Source organism: Montipora capricornis, chromosome 12, assembly GCF_036669925.1.
Source record: "Montipora capricornis isolate CH-2021 chromosome 12, ASM3666992v2, whole genome shotgun sequence".
Classification (NCBI taxonomy): Eukaryota; Metazoa; Cnidaria; class Anthozoa; order Scleractinia; family Acroporidae; genus Montipora; species Montipora capricornis.
Genome location: NC_090894.1, coordinates 36,489,938 through 36,517,874, shown reverse-complemented (window position 1 = coordinate 36,517,874; position 27,937 = coordinate 36,489,938). Strand labels below are relative to the sequence as shown.

Here is a 27,937-nt window from a genome sequence, read left to right as displayed (position 1 = left end):
AGTTAAACAAATTTCAAGATTTTTGCTCACGGGACATCACATCCTGCCATCTTGCGGCTGCAAGGCGCGTGAAACTGTGGTCCCTAAATGCGAACTTGATCTTTAAGGAACCTCACCAGTTGACTAAATTCACTTAATAAGTCCACTTAAAAAATATTTGGCAGAGAAGATTTCACTTCAAAGATTTCATTGCAATATATTTGGGTTTACAGACACTGGCCTTATTCGCTAACGAAGCCCGATTTTGTCACATTTTGGGTGTTTTTCCGGGCATGTTCTCTCCAAAACGAAGTCGGTGACCCCCCATTTTTTTTACATTTCTGACATAACTAACTCATCATCTTACAGTGGTAAAAGTTTCAGAAAAAATCAATGTTGAACAATTTTCGCGCGAACGTCCTTAATACGTGCGTGAAGACAAGAAACTCAATCGTGTCAAATTACACTCCGTGTCAAAAACGCAACACGGTAAATAAATTTCCCACGAGTGTTTAGCATCAACCCCTTCACTGAAAAACCCTTTACTTGAATTATCCAGCAAAAAATGGGCAACAAGCTTTCTTTCAAATAGTTTTTGACTAACAGGAATTTGTGAAATTTCCAATTGTTAGCAGAAGACTGTGCAGAATTGAGTACAGATCCAAGTCTCTGTTTTGTTAAACCCATAAGTTACTAGAGAATTTTCCATTTGATTTCAGCGTTGTACAAAACACCACACTCGTACAATATTAGAACTACATCTCACTTTGATTACGGCTCGACGGGCGACAGATTGTTGTCGAAGTCCATTACTCGTCGCTTTTAAGATTCCAGATTTTTTTTCAGCGCCTTTCTTGTTCAGTATCCAACTGACTTTCCATTATTAAGCTCAATAAGGGTATATTTTGCTTAAAAATCCACTAAAACGCCATTCGCGTTACATGACTTTCGACGCCATTGCCGGTTACGTTAATCATTCTACTGTGTCCACCAGAGAAATCTACGCATTTCCCACTACCCTCTCGATCCTAAGACAATACGCGCAGAAGGCTCTATGCATAAAGACACCACTTAGCAGGGGAGTGACAGGCAAGACTTTTACCGACACCGAAAATAAAAAAAAATATATATTCTACCCATTTTCCGACTGGATTGCCATAGGCAACCCAGTAATTACCTTTATGAGATAGACTCTTATACTCGCTATACTGGAAACCAAACAAAAACCACCTCAAGTATCCGAGATACTTCTTTCGATGTTCATTTGTCCTTGGATTGTAAACAGTAGATACCTATATCTCAGTAAAGACCTAACTATTCTTGTTCCAAAAATTGCTTTTCTTCTCATTTTTTGCACAAACTTGACACTTGTTTTGTGTGTACTTAGCTTTGGTCTAGCAATATTTTTGGACTGATTTCCTTACAGGTCCATACTTCGTTATGCATTCACGCTATTGTTTTGTAGAACAATACGTATACCTATGGGAATCGAATATATGAATGGCTAATTTGTACTTACAAGATGAATAAAAATGGATCTCTTTCTCCCTTCCTCTCGCTCTCTCCCCTCTATGCCCACATCGCTTACACTGTTGCTCCTTTTCATCCCAGCTTTCCTCTTCCTGTCCCTTAGTCCTGTCTTTTTTGTCAGTTCCCGCTCGGCTTTTCTGGTATTACAATGATATGTCACTCGAAGCTTGCCTTGTACTCCGACCTACTGTAAACCTCTGGATTACTTGTCCCTGTTCTTCACCACTGAGCTAACACATTATTTTGCACAACTCAAACTTCTAAACCTTCAGGATCATATCAAACTCCAAACTCTATACTCTATGCACCAATCCGTAACCGGCAAATTACCAAAGACTTTTGATTCATTTTTGTGTGGGATTTCCCCACACTTTGTCAGCACCGGCGATATGGCTGGCTTTATTCGTATACGAGAGCCAAGTTTTTGTCACGTGGACTCTATTAGGAAGAGAGAGGACCTGGAAATGAGAATGAGTGTTTGTGTACGGCGGCCATTACTCTTCTCGGCTGTTGTCATTTGGCGAATTTCGATTTGCTTTCTCGTTGCGATTAATCTGCAAGGTAAGGAGAAGTCGTCTTCCTTTCTGACGTTTGTATTAAGCGAGTTGTGCCAGCTATATTGCAAGGAGTCATGCCTTCAAACTTATTTCAGACAGATATAACATAATGACAAAGCCCATTATTATCCTGTAGATTTACGATTAGGAATTTGAGGTTCCCTCTTTTTACTACGATTTGTTGAAACGTTGCGTGACGGCGCCAGTTTCTGTTGATTCGCAAGTTAAAAAACTAATGCCTTCAAACTTCCTGTCAACAATTTTCACATTTACTGGTGATGTTAAAACAGAAAAGCTAAGCTTTATTAATTTTTATAATAAAGTTTCTATATAACGCGCGCTCTCATTGGTTTAAACAGCGTGCTTTATGAGAGTACAAAGCACGGAACAAACGAAAGCCCACGCCATCATTCGCAGAAATGGCAGATGAATTTCCGAATTTTACCTTGGGTATTATTGAAGCTGTCAGTTAAAGGCTTGCTCAGATATTCTGTCAAGTGCTTTGGATGGAAGACCTCAACCGTCGCCCGGTCCAGCAGTTCTTTCAAGCTCAGAAAGTCCTCACGCTGGAGTTCTTCATTTACAAAATTCCCAACAGGTTTTCAGATTCCAGCCGCAAGCAATGAAGAGTTTGTTTTCCAGTTGTCATGTCGGAAACGTGCAGGTTTTCATGGGCAACAATTCGGCCGGTTTTCACTGAACTTAATCATTTAGATCCTCTTTTTTGCTGTTTTTTATGGACTGAAACCGAACATTGAGGCACTTGTTTTTCCATAAATTCTAATTTTGTGTGATTTTCCAGTTGATTGATGTTTTGACAAGCCTTTGTTTCATTAACCAATCAAATAATCTTAAACATTCTTACAAGCGCGCTGATTGGTCCAAAGTAGCGTGCTTTATCAGAGTATAAAGCACTGTGCTGACGACATCTCAGTTCGCCACAAGCAGCGCGCGCTTTGAAAATAAAGTAGAATTTTTGAAGAAAATTACTTGTTTTTTATCATAAAACAAATAAAGAAGCCTTGACTGTGCTCTGTTCTGTTGTAAAGCACTTAGGAAGCGGCTAGAGCACTCAAGAAGTAGGGAGAAACACTCGCCTATCGGCTCGTGTTTCCCCCTACACTTCTTTCGTGCTCTAGCCGTTTCCTGCGTGCTTTACAACAGAACAGAGCACAGTCAAGGCTTCTTTATTTGTTAACTAAGAGTATAGTTTACGTGCAGCTGAATAAAGCTGGAAGCAACGAATACTCTTAGCTGAAAATTGCACTTGCCTGCTGATATATACAGCTTTATCGTAAACAAATTCTTCTCTGCTACTAGCGACCAGGAGCCCATTAGTAGGAACTTGCCTCCCCCATACAAGCCCTATGAGTCAACCTTTGCTCGTATCTTTCTATTTTTAGAACCAACCCTTCAGCAGGAGACTCACATTTACATCAATTTACACCAATTCGCACAATTGGTGTACATTGTTTTTGTTATTTTTGTCTTCGTTAGATAATGACTTTATTCTGATTGGCCATTTTAAACAGTGCGTGCCGTGCCGAACAACTCGTGGCGTTCTAAAAATAGAAAGATACGGGAAAAGGTTGACTCAAGGATATAGTGCATATGGAGGCTCCTACTCATGGGCTCCTGTAGCGACTGATTCCAATATTTCCACTGATGAATAAAAATAGACGGCATTGACCTCTTTGTCGAAAGCAAATATTTCATTAGTCTCTGAAATCGTGTGTTCATGCCTGAAGCGCGTTGACTCTAACACATTTTGGCAGTTAATTGCAAACGATTTGGTGGCGGAGAAACTCATATGCTCAAATGCACCCAGTTGTAATGCGTCACAAGCCCTAACCTGCAAAATGTTTACTTCAGTGACTCTTAACTCTGTCAATCACCGCCCCTTCCTTCCCCCGTGATAACTTGGGGCCATTTCTAGCTTTGTCTGGATAGAGTCTAACAGTACACGTACTCACGAGTGACCACGGGTGACCACGGGTGACCACGAGTGACTACGAGTGACCAATCGTGGTCAGTGTCCTTTGTCTGCTGACTGGGAAATACACAATCCACAGTCAATGGCATTTCCCATTGAAACTTTCACCAAAAAGTTGAAATAATAAAACAAAAGTTTACGCTAATCCTGGATTAAGGTAATCGGGTTTTGAACAACCGGGCCCTCTATTCGAAGTCCGGTTTAAATCTGCCGTGGCGAAGACAAGAAGACAACATCTGTACTCCATTTGTCTCGATGCTCAAAAATCTAAAATTCCGTAATTGCGTGTTCTATTGTCCAGTCCAAAGTTCTAATTTTACAATTTCAGTACCATGTACCAAAGTTTGTGATGATTCTACACTCGAGCTGAACAAAAAACTATGGAAAACGAAACCCTAGTGATCGCTTCTCGAGAGACCAGACAAAAAGGCGAAAACTGTTCTGTGCCTGCCCCTTACGGCACTGAAAAAAGTACCGTTGGCCGAGAAGCGATGAGGATACGGGATGTTTAGGTAAAAAAAAATGCGAGGATACGGGATTTTTGGCTGGGGTGGGGGTTGAGGAGATACGGGATATTTGTTAAAGTAGGAACGCATTGTGTACGTGTGGTATTGCAGTAACTTGACAGTGTTATTTCCATAACTGTCAACTGAGCTGCGTTTTGTTTTTTCAGGAGATTCAAATCGTCCTTGCGTAATATGTAGCTCTAATAGTACACGATATTGTTTTGGTATCGTAAATAATTCACAGTGCCATGGTAGATATCTTTGCTAAATACCCCCTGAGAAGACATGTGGTTCAGTAAAATAGGAAATCGAGAAACATTTGGCTGCAAGGCTGACATGTTGATCATGTATAACTTCTTTTTCACCACAAGCTTAAGCGTGTACTCTGAGCTTCTGACAGCTTTCGAAGACCAATTTTCACTGAAGTTAAGTCCTTTCCGGCGGGGTTAGTATCTGGATAGGGGATGTCAAAATATGCTCCTTGCTGTCTGGAACATACGACTAAAAACTATATTTTAACGCTCAAAAATGCGAACTAAGCAAGGTTCAGATTTTGTTAGCCTGATTTATGGAAAACAATTATTGACGCAAAAGTAAATAAATATTGATATGTAGTTTTTTAGGAGAGTACAAGGAACTTTTAGGAGGTGTCGATCGAGAATAAAACAATTTGCCATCAGCAACAAACTTTGCGAGATGAAAACATCATAAATTTTGTGCCACGAATATAACAAGTTACCATCAGCGAAAAGCAGTTCAGGAGATTTTTGTTGCGTTCAATCAGACTTCAATTTTTCGATCGTACTTTTGGTCGTACAAGTAAAAGCGCGAAATGGAAAGTTACATCGATTTTAGCGGCCGCCTGTGATCAAGCTACCTTGCGTGTTTAATACTGACAACTCACGAAACAAAGGATGCATCTTTGACAAAATGACGGCAAGACACCGGGTTTTTGTTAGTTTGCATTGCTCGTATATTTCTTTGGTGATATGACACTGTGAAATTTCGGCACTGGAACAACTGCAATGTCATCATGTTTTAACTGCTTTTGGTAAACTTTGATCCTTGAAAGAAAACTTGCGTGTGAAATCGTCTGGAGCAAAATGCACCGGGCAAATCATCGAGTGTTTTTTTTTTCTACTGGCACTCAGATTCTTCCTCGTCAAGTTTACGAAAGAGATCCACTTTCGTCTTCTTTTGATAGCTTTTGGCCCGGAATCACCGTAAAATGGTATTTCATGGATAGAAAAATCATCTTCGTCTTTCGTGTTGTTGCAGCCGGATACAACTAATCTACCGACCAAATATCTCAAAGAAATGACCAAGAGATATATACAAGCGTTCCCGATATGACGTCACAATCATCTCCAGTCCCCCTTCTGTACCAGCGCGGTATTGTACCCCACCGGAAGTGAAATTCTGCGCCTTTTAATGGCTAAAACTAGTGGATGACAAATCGAAATCGAAAAATCTTTTTTGCATTTTTGCAGTTGTTATCAGGGCAATGGGTACATTTAATCAAGCAAATTAAAAAAAAATCTGTCGAGTTCAGGTGGAAAACAGTTCGGAAAATGTTTGCTTTCTGCATTTTTCGCTGGTTTCAATCCAGTTTGACATATCATGATAGCTGTGGTCCACACTGGTGGCTACGAAGTTATTCAATTCAATCATCGGAGAGATATAAACTTAAAGCTAAGCGTTTATTTTTAATTTGTTTAGAGCTGCTTTTTTCTCTGTATTGTACTGTTACTTCTCTCCTTGGGCACTATACCGTTTGTTATTTTTACGGATGCGTTATTTCAAGTGGATGCGTATTTTTAAAAAGTGGTTTAATCGGTTTTTTCTTTGTTCAGGAATGAAATTCATTTTTATCCTCAACTGCACTTAAATAACAATTATCTGTACTCTTATGGCCATAAAGAAATAGTTGATTCCTTGGGTTCTCGTAAAATTAGAGAGAAATATCACTAGCTTGTGTTTTCAGAAGTTTGTTGAAGGCACCTAAAAGGCAATTTGTTGGAGCGGGTTTTGTTTGAGATTTGCTCTTTTTGGTTGCATTGCCACATTTTGTCGATTCTTGTTCCAAGCCAAGCTGGCGTGTTTCAATGAAAATTCTACAACAAAATACGAATGATCTCGTTTTCAGAGAAAAAGTGGAATAAAGTACATCAGTAAATTTTTTTTTGACCTTGAACTGACAAAGTTTCCTGACCGTTTTATAATTTTAGCGTGATTCCTATTCACTGGCTTAATTGACAGTTGACTCGGAAATGGTGAGGGTGTGCTTGTTTTCTTTTCGGGCTCATGCGATTCAAGAAAAATTCATCGCTAAACTGGTGAATTCCAAAGTAAATTTCACTTGAAAAACCGAAATCGCACTCATCGCTTCGTGATTCATGCTATATCGGTTTTTCGAGTGAAACTTACTGTGTAATTTACTTGTTAGGCAATGAATTTTTCTATACAAGAAAGCGAAGAAAATGATCTCATTATGCAGAAACCGGAAACATCAAAACACGGACAGTTCAAAAACCTATTATTTTCACTAACCCTACAGGGAGTAAGAATAAATAGCCAGGGAGCTCTGCTTTTAAATCTATCTATTACGTTATCTGCAATAATTTCCTTTTTTCCCTGATGTAAGCTGTTTTGCACAAATGTATTCAATAGTACTTCGCCTGAGATAAGTGAATTTTGTACGTGTAAGTGCATTGTGAATAAATAAAAAATAGATAATTTATCTATGAATCGGTGCCAACTTCCACTTTTTTGTGCAAAATTAGTTTTTGATGTATCCACAATGACTGGATAGCATTGAGGAGACGAACGATGATTGTTCTTCCAACAAACAACTAGCAGCTCGAAGTGACAGATTTCTGTAGGACAATAGGTGCACTTTTCTGGTTGCTTTCGCGTGCCTTGCCACTTTCAAACTTAAACTGTTCAACTCAAATTATTCTTCCGATATTTCCGTGTCGGCTGTTAAAGGCGATTTTCGTATCACGAATTATCACCTGAGCTGCAGACTTGAGTTTCGTTCTCCAGGTAATAAATATAAAACTGTACTTATGCGCATCATTTCATCAACTTGAAACTTTTACAGCTCAGAGCAATATGACAAAATACAACTTGAAGAAAGCTTCAAATTTAATGCTTTTTCAGTGCTTTAATTTTCAGGCGTGAAAGTTTGCCAAGTCAAAGACACAACAGGGAAGGCTGGAAAACGGCCTCTGATTGGTCTGTAATCCAAGAAGGGATGTGGTTATTTGTTTCAGTTTACGTTTGTTGGGAAGGAACGGGTGACGAAGCCCTAAGAACGTCTGCGTGGGAGGTTATTGGGGGATTTACCCTTTTCCCGAAATTATTACTTGGCGGGAAAATCATTCTCTTTTTAGCATTTTATAACAAATAGCGATACTAAAAAACTATGCACACAAGCGTTGATACAAATATCGTAAAAAATCTAGAATTAATATGAACTGAGACAACAGAAAAGAGACAGAAACAGGGCTTTACAGCTTACCACTATCGGCCTTGCATTAGCATCTTGAGGACCAAACTTCTTCATGCGCTTTCCAAATGTCACTTGTCGATAATACATATAATCATCTCTACTGACAAAGCTCTCAGTCATCTCCTCGTGCGATTCCTCACGCTTCACTAATCCATCAATGCGAGCACTGAAAATACACTGATAGTTTAGAGGCCCTGCAGTAAGCAAGGGAACCCTAGCTAAGAGTGACTTTTGGTGTGGAAAGTAGGTGAGGTACCGATTGCATGAAAAAGTGGTTTTATAAAACGAGTTGATAAAAGTCGAATTACCACCATAAAAAGATTGGATGGCTGACGTTTCTTAATTGACCTCGTTTGATAAAATCAAATTTTCGAGTTTAACCGTCCCACCAACACAGCTCCACATTTTCTCCTTTATTCATAAGACGTCACTGCAATTCTGCATGCTTCCAAATTTTTATTCTTGTTTCCTTGGGCGCTTTCCTTCTGTCTCGAAAACCTGGTTGTTCCGGTGGTAAATCAGTTGGAACAGACTTTTCAGCTGGAAAGTTTTTGGAAACAAAGGAATACCTTCAGAGGTATTCCTCTTTTCTCGTTTTTTGCCGAAATGATCGGAAAATCCTGTACCAACCACTGCGTCCCACAAGTGCCATGCTCCTTGGCGAATTAAATGCGCGGTTTTCGCTGTGCAAATGTTTATTTTTTTTATCGTTAGTACCTAGTCTTTTGAAGAAACAAAGAAAAAGAAAAAACACAAAAGATAAAAAATTCTCCCGATTTTCCCATTCGGATGGAAAGCCATCCTTGTCTACGATGAAATTACAAGAAGCAAGCTGCGCAAAAAATTGTGCTTCCTCATAACTCTTTCTGCCTTTGCCTACCTGCAAAGCAAAGCTGAATGATAGAAAGTGAACGCTTTAACAACTATACCCGCCCATTTACTGGGTCGCTAAACCAGAATTTGTGTACATCTAATTCTTAAGGCCCACACGTGTACGGGAACACAGAAGGCAACCAATTCGTGGAAAAAAAGATGCTGCTTTAAGGTCGAGTTGGTAGCGCACTAGCTGAACATATGTTGCACTCAATTCCTCTCTAAAAACCTGGCAAATAAAATCTACTACATAAAAGACAGATTGTAAAAGTAAAGTACACGTACAGCGTTTAAGCTGAAATTGCGGACGTCTGAAAATGGAAATAAAAGAGGAACGCTGACTGAGAATGGAATCCTCGATACTTAAGATGGCGCTACGCGTTGCCTTCTAGGTAGATCAACATAATTGTGTAAACAAATCGGACGTCCTGCAGCTCAAGTTTCACCCAGACACCCATCTCGATTACGATTTTCACATGCCGTTTTGGTGCGCTGTTTTTCGCTGTCCGCGTAAAAGCTGAGTATACAAGAATCTTGCATTTTTTAGCTTTCCAACAAACCCAAAACTTAAACAACTAGATGCTTGGTGAGCGTACACTGGGTTGCCTGTGGTACGTACATAGTTCCAGGCAATTTTTTCAAGTCGGGGGTCATTAAGACCATTTAAGGGATCACCCAGAAGTCATACCAGCAGAGGCCTTTTGGCTCACACGTTCATACGACGGAACAGATCCTTTTCTGAGGTTAAAAACCTGGCTGCCGGCCTATTAATTAATCATTTGTCAGAAAGAAGAAATTCCTGTCATCTTTAGAAAAAAATGACACACACAGGAGCCCACGACACGCATTGCTTATCTGTGGTAGTGAAGTAACGCAGCGCTTTATTCCATATTGTCAACTGAGCTGCGTTTTGTATTCCAGGAGATTCACGTTGTCTTAGCGTAATATGTAGCTCTAACAGTGCACGATATTGTTTAGGTATTGTATATCATTGTGGTGCAATGGTAGAAGTCTTAGGTAAATAGCTCCCTGAGAAGACATGTGGTTACTAGCAAAGTACTGAACCCAGAAAGAGTGAAGAAAATAAAAGGGAATCGAGAAACATTGGCGTCTGGGCTGACATGTTGATCATTTTCAAGTTCCCTCACAACTTCTTTTCACCACAAGTTTAAGCGTGCACTGTGAGCATCTGACAGCTTTGTAATACGAAAGTTCACGAAAGTTCACGAAAGTTCACTAAAGTTTTCCCTGTCCGGCGGGGTCAGTATCAGGATGGGTGATACCAACAGAAGCATTGGACCGAAAATTCTATTTTAACGCTAACAAATGTGAACTAAGCAAGGTACAGATTTTGTTAGCTTGCTTTATGTAAAACAAATATTTATGCAAAAGTAAATAAATATTGATACACAGTTTTTAGGAAGAGCAGAAGCAAGTTTTCAGGACGGTCGATCAAGAATAAAATACTTTGCCATCAACAATAAAATTTACGACATGAAAACAACATTAATTTTGAACTGCGAATATAAAAAGTTACCATCAGTGATAAACATTTTGGGGGATATTTGCTACGTTCAATTTTGTTATTGTACTTTTGGCTGCACAAGCAAATCGCAAAATCGAAAGTGACATCGAATTCAGCGGGCGCCGTGATCAAGTTACCGCGGCGTGTTTACTTGCGAAACAGTGAAGCATCTGTGTCAAATGATGGCAAGATACAAGGTTTTTGTTTTTGTTAGTTTTCTTTTTCTTACAAGTGTTATAAAGTTTGACAAGAAATGAGCGAATTCAACAAAAAGATCACAATCGGCCAACATTGTTTCTGCAAAGTCAAAGACGAGGTTATTTATCACCACTTTATTATTCAACAGCGTCACATTTTTTCCTGATTTGGGGCTCATTTTGTTGAAACTCAAGCACGCTTCCAACAGACCTGTTTATTTTCGTTAACAGAGCACTTTCACAAAAATCCTCCCGTATCACATTTCAACCCAGGTATGCAAATTTCTTAAGATCGAAAATTAAACATGATATTAAAATTAACAAAGGCTGGAAATTTCGCAAAATCCTTTTCCAGCGAAAACTTTATTGCAACAAACAACAAGTTGCTATTAGAGGCAAAAACCCTTCCTATTTCAATTGCGTGCGTGCAAACAAGAGACACAATCCGTGTCATAACGCATATGCCGCTTTAAACAAATTTCTGACAGTTCACATCAAACCCTTTTCGAAAGAACCTTGACCGTAAATAATGAAGCAAAAAAGAGACAACAAGCTTTTCATTCAAATAGTTCTTCACTGTCACATTTCCAAATTTTTCTTACCTTTGCAGAGTTAAGTAAAAAATACCGGGTAATGTAAATTGCCAGACAACTAAAATGCGACTTGAGTAAACACTGTGATGCATTCAAGGCATTCAGAAATACCAATGTTTGGTTTGCACATGAATCATTGCTGTCCTTTATAATAAAAGTGTTAGATGTTAAAAATAATAATAGAAATATTATTTTACTTAATATAATATTTTTTTTCTCAAACATCATTACAGCAATAAGAAATGGCTTACATTTCTTCAATTTTGTATCAATAAATTCAAAGCTATTCACTCGAAGGACTGACAATTTGCTAATAAAGACAAATGCAGATATACAATTTGCTGTATACAATGCTGTGGGTGGCCATATACAAATGTATTCAAACAGGTACAAAGGAAACTTCAGGACAGCTTTTAGCTATAGCATTCAGTTACAGGGTAAAAAGTATTCGTAGCAATCATTCGTGGTCTCCTCGAGATCACGCACCCGAGGAATATTTGTAGTCAGTGCCTTTACAAGACGTGTGCCTGTGCCATAAAACAAACATTAAATTATTCTTTTTGAGCAATGCAATACATCTGTTTTGTTATTTCAAGAATTACGTCAAAGCTGTGCTTCCTGTTCCTGCAAAAGGTAGCGTGAACCGATGGAACAAACTTGTCCTTGATAAATGAAGTCGCCGCGGGCAATGATTAAATGAGAAATTTGAGCAAGTTATATCTCCCAAACGAGCTTGGTGACCTACTTTTTTAATTGCACATTTTGAGTCACCATAATGTAGGGAACAATCGAGAAAAGTTTATAGAAAATCTTACGACAACTTCTAATACTATAGGGAATCACCTTAACTTCTAGCAAGCATTGTCCAGCTAACTGAATTTTTTCGCCAGTATTTATATAGTTAGCATAGAACATGCCTCCTCGTCAAAGATACGGTCAGGTGATGCAGCAAAGCGGTTGTCAGATGTAAGCACGAACAACCCGCATTCAGACAGTGTTGCACCAGCCTCAGCACTGAAGCATGCAGCTGCAGCTTCCTCATAGATAATGCCTCTCTGAAAGTTTCTAAAATTTTTGGTTGGCTCTGGAAGCTTGTTTGACGCACTCCCATGTTTCACTAAATTCCTTCTTTTCATATAATCCTATGACTGCAAGGGCTTTGGATGAGGTAATCTTGCGTAGTCTCCCTGAAAACCATGCCTCCGATCTTTGCTTTGATGTGTCAGTACTAGTTGAGATGCAAGGCATATTTTCTTTGTCTAATGATGACAGTGTGGGAGAGCAGTCAAGACAAATTTATTTGCAGACTGGGAAGGAACTCTTGGAATTTGCCAAGTCCTTTTTGATTTAGACTCGTTGAAGTCGGTTCGGACGCTTCAGCGAGCGCTCCGGCGAAATCCAGTTTTGTTGCAAAGTAAATCTTTGTCCTTGAAAAGGAATACCCATCTGTAAGGTGTCTTTTATCCTCGGAATTTTTGAAAGAACTCCTCAACAACGGAATGTTTAACTTCAGGTATTTCGTCCAGAAACGAGGACCAGCCCTCGGTGGGAATGGCTTCCCCATCAAGAAAATTTTTCGAGTAGTTGCTCCCTCGGCATTTAGGTTTTCTTTTCTTTTTTCTTGTTGGATCTCATCTGGATCTTTCAGCAGCAGCGTATCCCAGCCAGATTTGATGTACGACTTAATTGTTCAAGATAAAAAATATTAAATACCCCATCAAAACCAATTTGACATTTTCGTGCCCAAACAATGACAATTACGCTTGTATAAACTTACTTGGATTTTAGCCCATTAAGCTACATCCACGGCATCTCAGCCACCTCTCAGCCTCTGCTTTACTCAATTTCTCAACTTTTTTCTATAGTTTGGCACCAGTAATTTCTGACTCATTGTGTTACACCGCCTGCACTGCGACCGGCCGCCATGATTTGTTTACATACTTTGCGGCCAACCTGTCGATCTGCCCAGAAGGCAACGCGTGGCGCCATCTTTTTTAGTACCGAGGATTAAAATAGGAATGCTTGATGTCAAACATTAATAATCCTGTTCATCCCCTAAAAGTGCTACTATGATATAAAATTCACTTCCTTTTTCCTTCAGATTTTGAAAGCGTGTTTGCTTGACACCTGACTGGCAAAACCTTGAGCTTTGAATTTTATCCAAAGGCTGTTTTCTTTGTGAGTGCAAGTTTAGGATTTTACGGTCCACCATTATTCACGTTCAAGACTGACACTCCTGTGCTGCATATTAATTTGGCGCGTGCACACGCACTGCATTTTTAAACTAGTGAATATTTGGCGTCATGTTATCCCCGATCCAGCTCTCTACGCCACTACGACGAAAATTTCTGGTTTTCTTTTCGAATTTTTTCAACGTCAATTAAGTCAATATGTTCAAAATAATACAATGCATTTAAATTTGGAACGATAGAAGCTAGATAAGTCGGGAAATAGCCAGCCAAAAACCGCTAAAAATCTGTCCACCATTACTCGGACGGCATTGGAGAAGCCTGCGATTAATTTGTAAGCGGTCTTCACGGAAGACTTGGCTCGTGACGTCATACGCGCATCGCTTCGTGGGCGTTTGACAAAGCCAACAAGTCGATCAAGGAGTAATGTATGTAGTATCAGCAAAAAGCAACTCGGCGATCTCTCACATCTCATAGACGGCATGGGAAATTAGCCGCGTTTATTTTGAGCGTTGCGCATATGACGTCAGACCCCAGGCGATCCAGCTAGACCCAACCCTTTTCCTCGCTCACAGTCATTTGCCGTTCGAGTAATGGCGGACAACGAAAACCGAAAAACTACGTTACAATAATCATACTTTCCGTGGGAATTTTGAGATAAAAATTGGCATGATACCTATTTAGTACGTCTATTTTCAAAACTAAAGAAAAAAGGACATGCAAAATTTTCATCGTAGTGGCACTTTAAAGTTAGTAGTGGTGGACCATTAAGTTAACTAGGACAATTTTAGTTAAAACAAACAGGTGTCTTTTTGAAATGAAGGGTTAAAACTTCGGTCACTTAAGTGGGAATTTGATTTTTGGTCATAGTAGCACTTTAACAACTCGAGAATTAGGTCAATAATTATAGGTTGCTGAAGAACACATAAAGAAACCCTGGTCCCTTCTTTGGACCCTCAATGCTCATTCTAAGAAGCTACGTGAAAACAACCTGAAGAAAGATAAATGAAATTCATAAGATAAACCCAATTCTGTATACATAACAAAAACCTGTGAGAGTTACTCCTACCTTGAGTAGAATATCATACTTCGGTCAGATTCTGGACCAGGAGAACTGGCCTTGTAAGTGTGTTCTATGGTAAAAAAAAGGCTACTTTATTTCCTAGTTTTATTGATATGAGAGAACATATAAGAGAAAAGCAACGACAACGGCTTAGGCTACAGCAACACCACAAGCATCAAATTGTGAAGAGTGGTAATGACATGATGCCGAATACGATGGTGTGCCCACCAAACTGAAAACTGTCTAACATCCAACCTTTGAGGCAGTCCACCCTGCCTGGTTGAAAGTACTCTGTGATACGTCCAGTTGTCATGTTGTGGACTTTACTTTGAAGCTTATCAATTCTGTGTTTGTGCATTTCTCGTTTTTCCACCAAATCTTTCACTGCAACAACACATAATCAACATAAAGATGAGTTTTTCATGGTTTGCCTAGCTTCAACCACATCTACACATGCGTGGATTTAACTCAGTACAGCTACACACACTGAGCTGTCTTGTAAGCCTAATAAGATAAGGCACTAGTAACAACATTTGCAAATGCTCTTGCTTTCTTTCTTTCCAACCGTCTCTTCTTCGGGATGCGGATTCACGCTTGCTTTCAGTTTGTCTTAAGATGTCTACATCTTTACGTAGAAAACTCCATACACCTTATTCCAAAATGACCACTGATTTAAGCGCATACAAATTGGCCCTTGTTGCCTCGTTTAAGATAAAATATTCTTTTGAATTTTCAGCTTAAGAACGAGGCATCAAGGGTTAATTTGAATAAAAACAAAAGAATATTTAAATGGAGGCCATTTTGGAATAAGGTGTATGGTTTTGCTAGTAAAATGTTCTCGTAGTGTTGAATAACGATTTTCCCAAAGTGGCTACTGGTCTTCTATAGTCATTTAACTCCGGTACTGCTTGAGTGTTTACTAGGCCTTTGAAGAGGTACACCAGTTAATTCAGCAAGGGCTAAGCGTATATTAAAGAACTTCAGTTGCATAACTACAGATCTTTGGCCTTACACAGTCTGGAAAAGAACATACCAGAAGGGAAATCCTTGCAAAAATGCGAAAAAAGATTTTTTTCACTTAAGGCGCCGTACAGATTCGCAGAGGCTACAAGTGTGAATGTATTCTTAAAGGCTGAAAAAAGGTAGAAATTTTTTAAATACATGATACGTTTTTAAATTTTCATAAAAAAGCGAGATACCTGTTTTTGGCCGGATTAAAAAATCCGTTTTCTGATTCTTACAAAAATGCACCTTAAGGCAGTGGACATCACGAAAACATATAAATTGGTTTCCTTTGTGTAAATTAAAACATACTCACATCCATAGTCATTGTAACTTGACAAGCAGGACACAAGACCGTCTTTCAGCAAATATTCTGCAAATTTCTCGAGTTTCGCTTTCTTGTAAAGCTTTGTCTTCTTTCCGTAGGGGCACCTCGTTTGGAATTCTTTTGTTATGTTAGAAGAAATAATGTTATTTACAGGTAATAACGTAATTTGAGCCTCCTCAAAAACCAACATTGGACTTGATTTGTGTTAATTGTTAATTTCAGTTTACAGTGTCCCCAATTAGTGCTCCAGAGCTAGAACGACTAGACACTTAAATAAAGTTTCTTTCCTTTCCTTTCCTTTCCTGCCTCAGTTGTTCAAACCCCGGCTGGGTAACTTTATCCAGTGGATAGTTCGCTATCCAGAGTGTAAAATGTACATCGCGTTAAACATTGACAGAGGTTCTCGAACATGCCTTTACTTTGATGTGCTGGTGGAGAGTATGCAGTAGGCATATTCACAGTTACGCAAGCAAATACTTAAATCTCGAGTTTGCACAGACTAAAACTGTTGGATATATATGTTATTTGCCAGCCGGGAGGTCCACATGAAACAAACGTGCCAGACGTCTCATTGGCAGAGAAAGGAGACAAATGTACAAAACGTTAAAGCGCATATGCAGAGCCATTGTTTTGCTCTTGTTTGGTGGCGTACTCAACACTGCAGCGGTACCATACACCAGTCATCAGCTCAAATGCCATTACAGCTGTGCTTTTCAGGTGTGAATATAACTATAAACATCTTCTACAGATTATGTTGAAAAAACACTCCTTACATTCCTTTAATCATGGGTAATATTTGTGGACAAAATTAGAAGTCACCTTACCTTTCAGTGAAATTTCCAAAGGAGCCACCCATGATGGTGGTAAATCAAAATCAGATGCATTTTCATCGTTCTGCAAAAAAGTCAGTAAACTATAATTGTTTTGGTAAGTGCTTTATAAAACAAAACTGCTGTATAAACAAAACGAGTTGGGGCCTCGGAGGGTGAGAAGCTGGTTGTGCCACAGCCCTACTACTTTGTCTTGCTTTTTCCCTGAAGGGAGAAACAGCTGGATTCAGCCACAGTACGTGCGATAAGCTTTTGAAGAATTAAGCGGGATATGGAATAGCCCACGGTCAGTTCGTATTGGGAAGCCTGTGCCCTCCAGAAATTGACGAACATCAAGAAGTACCCCGTGTAGTTACAATTAACATTAAATGTTCATGTCACATTTAAGTTAGAGTTTCTGCCACTTTTCATGTTTAAGATGCCTAGGAGGGCATCTTCATGGTATCAGTCTAACTGATATGCTGAAATGTCTAGGCCGAAAGACTACTGCCCACTTGTCTTTGCTTTTTGAACTCAAAAGATGGTAATTCTGACCTTCACCAAGTTGCATATTCCTCTACATGGTTATCTGAATACGCACACTAATTCCCACTGCAGATTAACTTATTTTGTGTTTCCACTGCATCAGTAAAACTGGTGAGTTTATAGTACCTCGTCATCGTCAATATCAAGAGGATCAGCTTCATCCACAGAGGGGATAACCAGTAATGGTTTGTCAGAGGTAGAGAACATGAACTCCCATTTGGCAGCATCACCCAAGTCATACACCATATCCTATAAAGAGCAAATATATAAACCATAATAATAAATAAAGTTCCTAAAGCTAGGAAAGAAAATAGAGCCAAAACTATTTAAACTTCCTTACGTCAAATCTCCATGACTTACGCAAACACATTTATCAAGAAATGGTTTGCTCTTCCTCACATAACTTTGGTGTTAATGTTACAGGTTAAACTTAAGTTTAGGTTATCTTTTTCAACCTAGGTCAATTTTTTTTAACCTAGGTTAAAATGTTAGAAAATGGGGCCTGGATAATAAAGAAAATAATAATAAATGGGGCCTGGATTTGTAGGGGGGATAAGAAAAGATTTATTCTTCCCGACTTATCTTTCCCTTTCCTTCCCTTCTTCTTTAATATCTCTCCATACAGATTATGTTCCTTATCTTGAGCTTCCACAGCATTCCTTGCTCCTCCTAGGATTTGAACCCCCGCATCATCTGACGTCCGAGATTACATCACCTCTGAACTAACCACTAAGCCATTAAATCAGCTACTGATATCATGGATACTTTTTATACCAATGAGTTTAAGCTACTTCCAAGCCTTCCTTTGTCATGTGCAAATAGATCTAATTGATTTTCATAAAATAACCTGTAACTGTTGTAAGGAGCATTAAGGTGCAACTGGTTCTCTCCATATTGAAAATCATTACTCAAAGTATTCGTGGCTATTTTCTATCAGATACAAGGAAACTTGAGAGCTTGCTAGAACACCAGAACGTCTATTCTGGATGGTGCGATTTTGGTCAAAGTTTAATCTGACAAAAAAAAATAACTTGTGAGAAAAATTACAAAAAAACGAACTTGTGACCAAACCACTGGTGTCATTATTTTGGAGAAGCTGCTTGTAACAAAACATAACCATTCACAGAACCATTGCCAAAATGCCGTCATATGTAGATTTAGCCAAGCCTAAAACTGGAGCTCCCTGGCTATTTATTCTTACTGCCTGTGGGGTTAGTGAAAATAAAAGGTTTCGAATTGTCCGCGTTTTGATGTTTCTGTTGCTGCTATAATAATTAAATCATTTTCTTTGCTTTCTTCTATAGAAAAATTCATTGCCTAACTAGTGAATTAAACGGTAAATTTTACGCTATCACAAAGCAATGAGTACGATATCGGTTTTTCAAGTGAAATTTACTTTGGAATTTACCAGTTTGGCAATGAATTTTTCTTGAACCGCATGAGTTTTCAAAGAAAACAAGCACAGTCTCAGCGAGCGAATGGAAAAGGAAAAAAAGGCAATTTCAGAGTCAACTGTCAATAGCCAGCGAATAGGAATCACGCTAAAATTAGAAGCCATATTTTTTTATTTATTTCAAGGTCAAAGAAGTGTTTTACTGATGTACTACTTTATTCCACTATATCTTTGAAAACGAGATCATTCACATTTTGATGTATTTACATACATACATACATACATACATACATACTTAATTGACCGCTCCCCATAGGGGCTTTTCAGGGCCAATGAAACACAACCAAACGACGGAAAAGAACAACAACAACTGTTAAGAATGCCAACTGGCCGGAGGCAAACCAGTTGGCTATTTACAAGTGCAGCTGAGAAGTTGAACCAGGGACTACCAGGATCAAATTCAACAAGTGGTCAGAGCGGGTCTTGAACCCGGGATCTCCGGATCTCAAGGCAAGCACCCTAACCACTGGGCCACACTGCAACACGCCAGGTTGGCTTGGAACAAGAACTGACAAAATATGGCAATGCAACCAAGAAAAGACGAACTTCAAACAAGATCCGCTCCAACACTTAAATAACGTTTAGGTGCTTTATACAAACTTCTCAAAACACAAGCTGGTGAGATTTCCCCCTAATTTTACGAGAACTCATTGCGATTACATGTTTATAACATAAGGGCAAAATCTTCTTGTCACTGTCGAGGCACAACAAAAACCAGTTCGGCAAACGGATTAAAAAAGAACTTGTTCGCTCGCATTTTAGAGCAAAACAAACAAACAAACAAATCAACTTTTTCTTTATGTCCAAAAGAGTACAGATAATTGCTATTTAATTTCAGTTGACAATAAAAATTCGATTTTCGATGAAACCACCATTTAAAAATACGCATCCACTTTAAATAACGCATCTGTAAAAATAACAAACGGTTTAGTGCCCAAGGAAAGAATTTGTGGAGTAAGTTCTTCCACTAAGTATGACATATTACCAGAAACCCATAAGGGTTGAAACGTGTAACGGCCCCTTGTGTGCTAGGAAACAAGCTTCTGAATATTCAATTTGCTAAGTACCATATTTGGAACAACAAGAGCGAGGGGTTTCCAAATATGGTACTTAGCACTGAAACATTCAACCAATCAGTTCGCACTGAATGTTCGGAAGCTATGAACGCGCGTTACACGTTTCAACCCTTATGAGTTTCTGCTATTACTGGTATTCTGTTTTGTCGTTGTCTTTCTCTTTCGCTCTCTTTTCGTTTCTGTTCTAGTCATAGGTCCTTCAGAGCTTCTAAAGATATGCCAAAAATTGCAATACACGGAAAAAAGCAGCTCTAGGCAAATTAAAAATAAACACTTAGCTTTAAGTTTATATCCCTCCGACGCTTGACGTGAATAACTGCGTAGCCACCAGTGTTGACCACAGATATCATGATACGTCAAACCGGATTGAAACCAGCAAAAAATGCAGAAAGAAAACATAATTTAAACCGTTTTCCACCTGAACTGTGTAATAACTATAGTTGATGTAGTATGGCGTCGAGCCACAGAAAGCGCACGAAAAATGAAGCCTTGTTTATGTTTAGGTGAGTTAACTTGGGTTGAGCCTGCAATCCAATCGAAAAACCAGTATCTGCTCAGTGGTCAACTTTAAAAAAAAAGCTGACCTGGATGGGCTTTAAGCTTGAGCCTGTGATATGGTCACGTGATACTGGTCAGCAGATACCTTGTTTTGACAGGTGTCAATTGATCAAAACATGGTTGTCCAATATCAAAGATGCATGCTGTAAACTAGCATGATACTGGTCACATTGGCATACATGGACGGGAGGACGTACGTACGGACGGACGGACGGACGGACGTTCGATGACGTTATGGCTATAAACCAAGATTTCTTGCATCGATGGGTTACCATATTTTCTTAACAATGGTGCTCCGCGCGCGCGGAGCTCCGCAATGAAGTGGTTTTTGGAATCCCTCAGAGGAAGAAATCAAAATGCCGCAAATAAGTGGACAAGTCACAGCTACATCAAATACAGAGCAGGAAAATGGTCAATAATTTGAAAAAGTCGATGACCCAGACATTGAAGGAGAACAGTGTCCGACACCTGCAAACTGCAGACTGCAGACCGCGGACTGCAGACTAACCCTAAATCACAGTTTTAAATTGGGTGCTTAGACTTAAATACTGCTTATCAGCACTATTTGTAGGAAGTCTGCAGTCTGCAGTTGTCATACACCTGAAGGGGAAGAACAAAAAGAAGAAGTTCGAACTTCAGGATTATGTGGCGCTGAAAATTAACAAAATGGACAAGGAAACGCCCCTTCATCCAAATGTGATACTGACTCAAATTAAAGAACATTAAGGGAATTATGCCAAAATAAAAATAATCACAAAGGTTTGATTTATTACTACATACATCTTGACAAACAGACTCAGCAAAAAAAAAAACAAAAAACAAAACAAACATTTATTTGATCATTCAAAAGAAATAACACTTACAAGTGCCCGCAAAATAGCTTCTGAAAAACTTTTAAGGTTTTGTCTTTCCTTGCATTTGATTATTTACTCAATTCAAGCAAAGCATAGAGCAAATAACTAAGCGAATAAAAAACCAACAATTCTCGGTTTTCACATGACGCCACGGCCGCCATGTTGAAGACCCTAAGCAAAGAAACGGTGGCCATGTTGGAACCCCGACCAAATCCTCTTTGAATTTAACTCTATTATTATGGAAACGTTTCCTTTTGTTTTCGTTGAAAAACAACACATCATGTATGTTTCAGATGTTTTATTCCTTTGAAGATTTTATTGGGTTGCCAGTATGGCAATCCCAGTCGAAAAATGGATAATATTTGTCTCTTTTTAAATTTAAATTTAAATTTTTTTCCGTGTGAGTAAAAGTCCTGTCTGTCACTCCCCTGCTAAGTGGTGTCTTTGTGCATAGAGTCTTCTGTAATGCGTATATTTCTTTGGTGCATACTTGAGAAAAGTTAATTAACCTGGAATGGCATCGAAAGTCATTGTAACGCAAATGGCGATTTAGTGCATGTTTAAACAAAATATACCCTTATGGAGCTCAAAAAAGGAACACCAATTGGATAAACAAGACAGGGGTGGAAAAATAAATATCTGGAATCTTAAAAGCGATGAGTAATGGACTTCAACAACAATCTTTCGCCCGTCGAGCCGAAATCAAACTGAGCTGTATTTGTAATAGTTTACCACGTGTAGTGTTATGTACAACACTGAAACCAAATGGAAACTCTCTGGTAACTTATGGGTTCAACAAAGACAGAGAAGGAATCGAACACCTTACGTGGATCTGTGATCTCTGTTGTCTGTCCATTTGTATTAATTTGTACTCAACTCTGCACAGTCTTCCCGTAACAAATGGAAAATTCACTAATTTTTGTGTTCACCTTCAGTGGCGCCGAAAGTCATTGTAACGCGAATGGCGCTTTAGTGGATCTTTAAACAAATATACCCTCATGGAGCTCAAGAATGGAACGTTAATTAGATAAACAAGACAAGCGGTGAAATAAAAAAATTTGGAATCCTTAAAGCGACGAGTAATGGTCTTCGACAACAACTGCATTTTTCGCGTCGCGATATCAAGTGAGCTTTGCTTCTAATATTTTACTAATTGGAGGTATGTACAACACTGAAATCAAATGGCAATTTTTAATAAGTTTAACAAAAACTGAAGGAATCGAACGCCTTGAATGCGTCACAGTGTTTGCTGAAGTCGCATCTCAGTTGTCTGGCAATTTACATTTATTTTGTACTGAAATCTGCACAGTCTTCAGTTAGAAAAAAATTAGAAATGTGACAGTGAAGAATTATTTGAATGAAATCTTGTTGCCTCTTTTGTGCTTCATTATTTACGGTCAAGGTTTTTCTGTAAAGGGTTTGATGTGAACTGTCAGAAATTTATTAAATTGCATATGCTTTATGACATGGATTGTGTGTCTTGTTTGCAAACACGCTATTGAAATAGGAAGGGTTTTTTGCCTCTAATAGCAAATATATGGTTTGTTTCAATAATTTCTTCGCTGAAAAGTTTTTGTGAGATTACCAGCCTTTGTGAATTTATCATGTTGTGTATACTAATTTTCGAGCTTAACTAATTTGCATACGTGGGTTGAAATGAGATATGGGAGGATTTTTGTAGTAGTGCACTGTAAGCAGCGCATGCATAAGTCACGAAAATAAACAGGTCTGTTGGAAGCGTGCTTGAGATTCAACAAGCGTGCTTGAGATTCAACAAAATGAGTCCCAAAATCAGCAAAAAATTGCAACGCCGATGACTAATAAAGTAGCTGCTATTTCCAAAACGATCGAATTACCTGGTGATAAATAACCTCGTCTTGGAGAGTACATTTTTGACTTTGCAGAAACAATGGTCAACCTCAAGAGTTGGGCGATTATGATCTTTGTGTTGAATTCGCACATTTCTTGTCAAACTTTATAACACTTGAAAGAAAAAGAAAACTAACAAAAACAAAAAGCCGGTATCTTGCCATCATTTGATACAGATGCTTCACTGTTTTGCGAGTGAACACGCTGCAGTAACTTGATCATGGCGCCACTGAATTTGATGTCACTTTCAATTTTGCGATTTACTTGTGCAGCCATAGGTACAATAACAAAATTGAACGAAGCAAAAATCTCCCAAAATGTTTTTCACTGATGGTAACTTTTTACATTCGCGGTTCAAAATCAATGTTGTTGTCATGTCATGGCAAAATATCTTATTCTCGATCCACTGTGCTGAAAACTTCCTTCTTATCCTAAAAACTGTGTCTTGCATAAGGCAAGCTAACAAAACCTGTACCTTGCTTAGTTCGAATTTTTGAGCTTTTTCGGTCCTATGCTTCTGTTACAAAGTGGTATATTTTCCAGGTCACCCAACCAGATACTAACCCCGCCAGAGAGGATTGAACTTCAGTAAACGTTTGTATTACAAAGCTGTCAGCCTAGAAGCCAATGTTTTTCTCAGCTCAGTTGAGAATATGGAATAAAGTGCTGTGTTACCGCACTCCCACACATACGCAATGCGTGCCTATTTTTTCTAAAGATGACAGGATTTTTTTCTTTCTGACAAATGATTAATAGGTTTGTAGTCAGGTTTTTAACCTCAGAAAAAGATCTGTTTTGTCCTATGAACGTGTGAGCCAAAGGCACGACTTCTGGGTGACCCCTTAAATGGTCTTGATGACCCCCAACTTGAAAAAAATTGACTGGAATGCTGCAGTTCAATACTAGCCAACTCAGTCCTTTCTGTATTTGAGTAACAGGTACCGCAGGCAACCCAGTGTACGCTCATGGAGCGTCTAGTTCAATATTGTTGACCCATTCCCTCCTAAGGACATCGATTCATTCATGAACAATGTCCTTAACGCTAACCATTAACAACCTGAGTAAGTGCCTAGACTTAACAACCATTGGGGGTTTATAAAAAAATTCATGAAAAATGTAAGCTGCACTAAACTCATCAACTCACCTTCAGGACCAACTTACTTGCAAATACACAGATACTCCCTATTATTAAATTCTCAACCTCGGATAATGCATTCCGCGTGCTCTGATTGGTTCACTCAACCTCGGTTATCAGCTCATATACCTTAGTTTGACCTTATATGGTAAATGCTTGCGCTAAGCGTTGCAAAACTAGAATTTTTTTCGCCGGAAAGATAAATTTCTCTTTCAATAAAGTCAAAAAAAAAAGAAACTTTCTTTGTGGAATTTTTGCATCAATTCCGACGTTAAGAAGTGCGCGAAAGGCAAGAAATGGTTTGTGATGAGCCTACGTCTGTCTGACCACAAGTTATTACACAACATCACATCTTCATCAAGTTTTCCCGATTTCGCTCGAATTTTCTTGCTTTTTTCGCTGGTATTTCGTACTTCCAAATTTACGAAGTTTAAGGAATTCAATAAAACAATTATTCCATTCGCGCTTGTTGGATATGAGACTGGTTATAACAAACTCGGCGCTACGAGCCTCGTTGGCTATTTAACATCTCATATCCAACGCATGCTCATACAATAATTGTTAAATATCTGTTGGAATTGACCTTCTGAGCACTTGCTTACACTAGGTGTCACGTGATCTTTCGTGTAAATAAACCTCGAAAGTTCGGATTGTGTAGATCGGACATACAACAAACAGTGAGATGGTGTGGCGAGCGGATATGAAATGTTTGTTTCTTTATGCGTTGGACTTGGAAATGAAGCAACAGAGACACTAGTCACTTTGATGGTGTACGACACGATAGTTTTACACTCGTATTTCGACAGGATTGGCGGGGGTGAGTCTGGTTTTTCCATCTTCGATTGCTGGGCGGACGAAAACGAAATGCATTCCTCGCATTATGTTTTTACGAATTTACCTTAATTGTGTGTTAAGGTCGGTAACAAAACAGCATAAAAGTGATTTTAGTGTGGTTTATAAGCTGCATCAGAGAGAGTGGTCATTTCCACCGTTTATTGTGAGTCGCAGAATTGTCTCGACTAAAAGGCGTGCTTCTGTTACACGTTAAAGCGATTCCCGATGATCATCGCTGCTCTACCGACTGAGCTACAAGTTAAGACGGGAGCAGGCCGTGGGAACTGAAGATGTTAAAGTCATGGCAATGAACATGTACAGCTGTAGTAGTACAAGGAAGGAATATGTTTTTTGTAAACGTTGGCCGTGTAGCACTTATATGTGAACAGACTTAACTGATTAGATTGTAATGTGAAGTGCTAAGTTTTTACCCCATGTGACCCATGTGAGCGATTTCATTGTGTGAAAGTCCTTCTTTAATAGGCATCTGCTTAGACATGTTGACCCTGGAACTGCTGCAAACCGGACTGCTTGCTGAAGTTAGCTAGACTGATTCAGCGTCTTCGAATTAAAGGCTCACTGACAGAGGAGGCTCGATTTACACACACTCACATCACATTCATTCGGTTTTATTACTGACCTCGAAGTGCACAAATATGTGACAATTTAAAACATGAAGGTATTCTCAATAACAAAATGCAAGGAATACACTTCGTTTCCGTCTGCCTAGGGATCGCGGATGTTCAAAACCTAGCTGACTCACCCCCGTAAATCCTGTCGAAGTAGGAGTGTAAAACTACCGCGTCCCACACCAAATGCTAACCATCGAAGTGACTAGTGTCTTTGTTGCATCATTTTCAAGTCCACGCAAAAAGAAAGTAACACGCCATCTCACTATGTGTTATATGTCCGACCTGCTCGAATGTCCGAACTTTTGAGGTTGGTTTACTTGAAAAGTGACTTGACACTTCACATGAAAGCTAGCGCTCAGAGGGTCAATTTCATTTATTTGTACTTCTTGCAATTTCAAACAAGGTTGAAAACTTTAAACCTAAGTTGAAACGAAGTGACCTAGGTTGGTAAAATTGCCCTAGGTTAAAAAAAACTTGACCTACAGTCTCGGAGAAAATTGTCGAAACACTTTACAATACCTTGCCCTCCCGTAATGTTGTTTTGGCAAATGGGCTCAGAAACTCGCGTGCAAACAACATTGTGAAGGAGAGTAAGCCACGAAAGCTTCAGATCTGTACAGTAGTGTACTGTTCCAAGGAATTTTGTCACAGACTGTATTTATAGGACGTGCTGACAGGGTCATTGAGTGACACAACTTTACAGTGTGCTTCATAACCGGTAGGATAGCGTTACGTAACGTTTTTTTTCTTAACTGAGTTTGATGTACTGTGTTCTGATTTCTTTTCGTATATACCCACAATAATAAACGAAGCGAAATTGTTTAGATTTAGCTAAGAAATGAGTAATAATCTGAAATATGGTTTTTCTTCCTGCCATTGATAGCGTGACAAGAGCACGAGCGTATTTCTTTTCTCTCGCATTGACAAGGTTTCCCCTTCGCAAAGTAGGTAAAATGTGCTACATTTCTCCCACAAGCGCTTGGAGATTAATCAGTGACGATTTTCCTGGAACGGACAAGTTTAACAGCTAAGAGAAATCCTATTCAGACATTGTTTAACAGAAGACGTCACGTTAAAGAAGGCAAGGGAGGCCCACAAGAGCAAAAAAAGATGGGGTCTCTACAATTGCTGTATCTGTGAGAAACGTTTGTCGCTTTCCAACTCCTAAAGGATATTACTACCTACAATCAACAAAAAAAGGACTTTCGACTTTCGTGGACGTGCTAAAAAGAGTAAGATTTAAGCCAAAAATGAGATGACAACACACTGAATATATATGAACGAAGGATATTGCCTTTTACCTTGATGTAGTTTCCTTACGGAGGTCATATTAAATACTAATTGATGCGATATTTTATATAAAATGACGCTGTATCGCCAAATGTCAAATATTGTTACAGATTAGTTTGTATATATATGCATTACCCCACCATGTGTTACGCCAGTAAAAACTTCATTAAGCCCCAGAAAATTTAAAAGAATACTTTTTTGTGTTAGTAAAGTTTTTAATTTACAACTCTTCGACAATTTCTGTCGGTAGGAGACATGGAAATTCAGGAAACTCAAGTTATAGTTATCAAAAACATAAATTTCACGCAAGGATAGAAACTTAATTTTTCTATGACATGTGATGTAAAACTCTTTTACATTAGTTCAGTGCGTGAGCAACTTTGTACCAAAATGGTGACACGCTGTGTGAATCCTTACAGTATCTTAGATGGTTTCTACTGACTTTTTTTTTATAACAACTCCATTGAATGCTAATTTTATATCGCATAACATTTTTTCGAGTGTAATTTCGCTAGACAAAACCAACAAGAGAAAAAAACAACGACATTGTGTTATTGTGCACGAGTCACGACTATATGATTTGTATTTAGCGAGATATTTTTTCTCAGTGCATTGACAACGTCACCATGCACATTTGCCTCTAAAATGGCTACTTTCTGTAGGATAGTGTCAAAAATAATCGATTCATCTTCTGTGTTTACTGCCCTATCTGACTGTTTGAACATCGTGGTTCAATTGTGCATATTTCTCACCAAAAAATCTTTCTTAAAAATGGTGACTCCTTGGTGACTTTGTTGAATTACAGATGCACGCTTATGAACTTTGTGAGAAGATCAAGGCCGAACAAAACGGGAATTTGCGCTGCATGAAATGAATGAAAAGACTTTCGACCAGCGAACACGCATTATTTCAGTTTCCCATTGGTCTAACAAAGGTGAACTCTTCCTTGCTGGTGCAATTATTGGAGAATTGGGTGAAAAGTAAACATCCAGTGAGAAATGTGTTTTGAGTGCAGGTAACTGAACTTTGTGG

The 27,937-nt window shown here is 38.9% G+C and overlaps 1 protein-coding gene across 1 annotated transcript in view; it reads right to left on the bottom strand.

Annotated features, from left to right (window-relative positions):
• The window catches only part of LOC138026083 (dynein regulatory complex subunit 7-like), a 99,876-nt gene that overhangs the window by 25,661 nt on the left and 46,278 nt on the right, over nt 1-27,937 (bottom strand). The window contains exons 7-12 of the mRNA XM_068873272.1: nt 17,331-17,453; nt 16,674-16,743; nt 15,838-15,966; nt 14,775-14,903; nt 14,526-14,589; nt 8,089-8,245 (exon numbers count right to left, since the gene is read on the bottom strand). Coding sequence (XP_068729373.1) covers nt 8,089-8,245; nt 14,526-14,589; nt 14,775-14,903; nt 15,838-15,966; nt 16,674-16,743; nt 17,331-17,453 — 672 coding nt within the window. The remainder of the gene's footprint in view (nt 1-8,088; nt 8,246-14,525; nt 14,590-14,774; nt 14,904-15,837; nt 15,967-16,673; nt 16,744-17,330; nt 17,454-27,937) is intronic.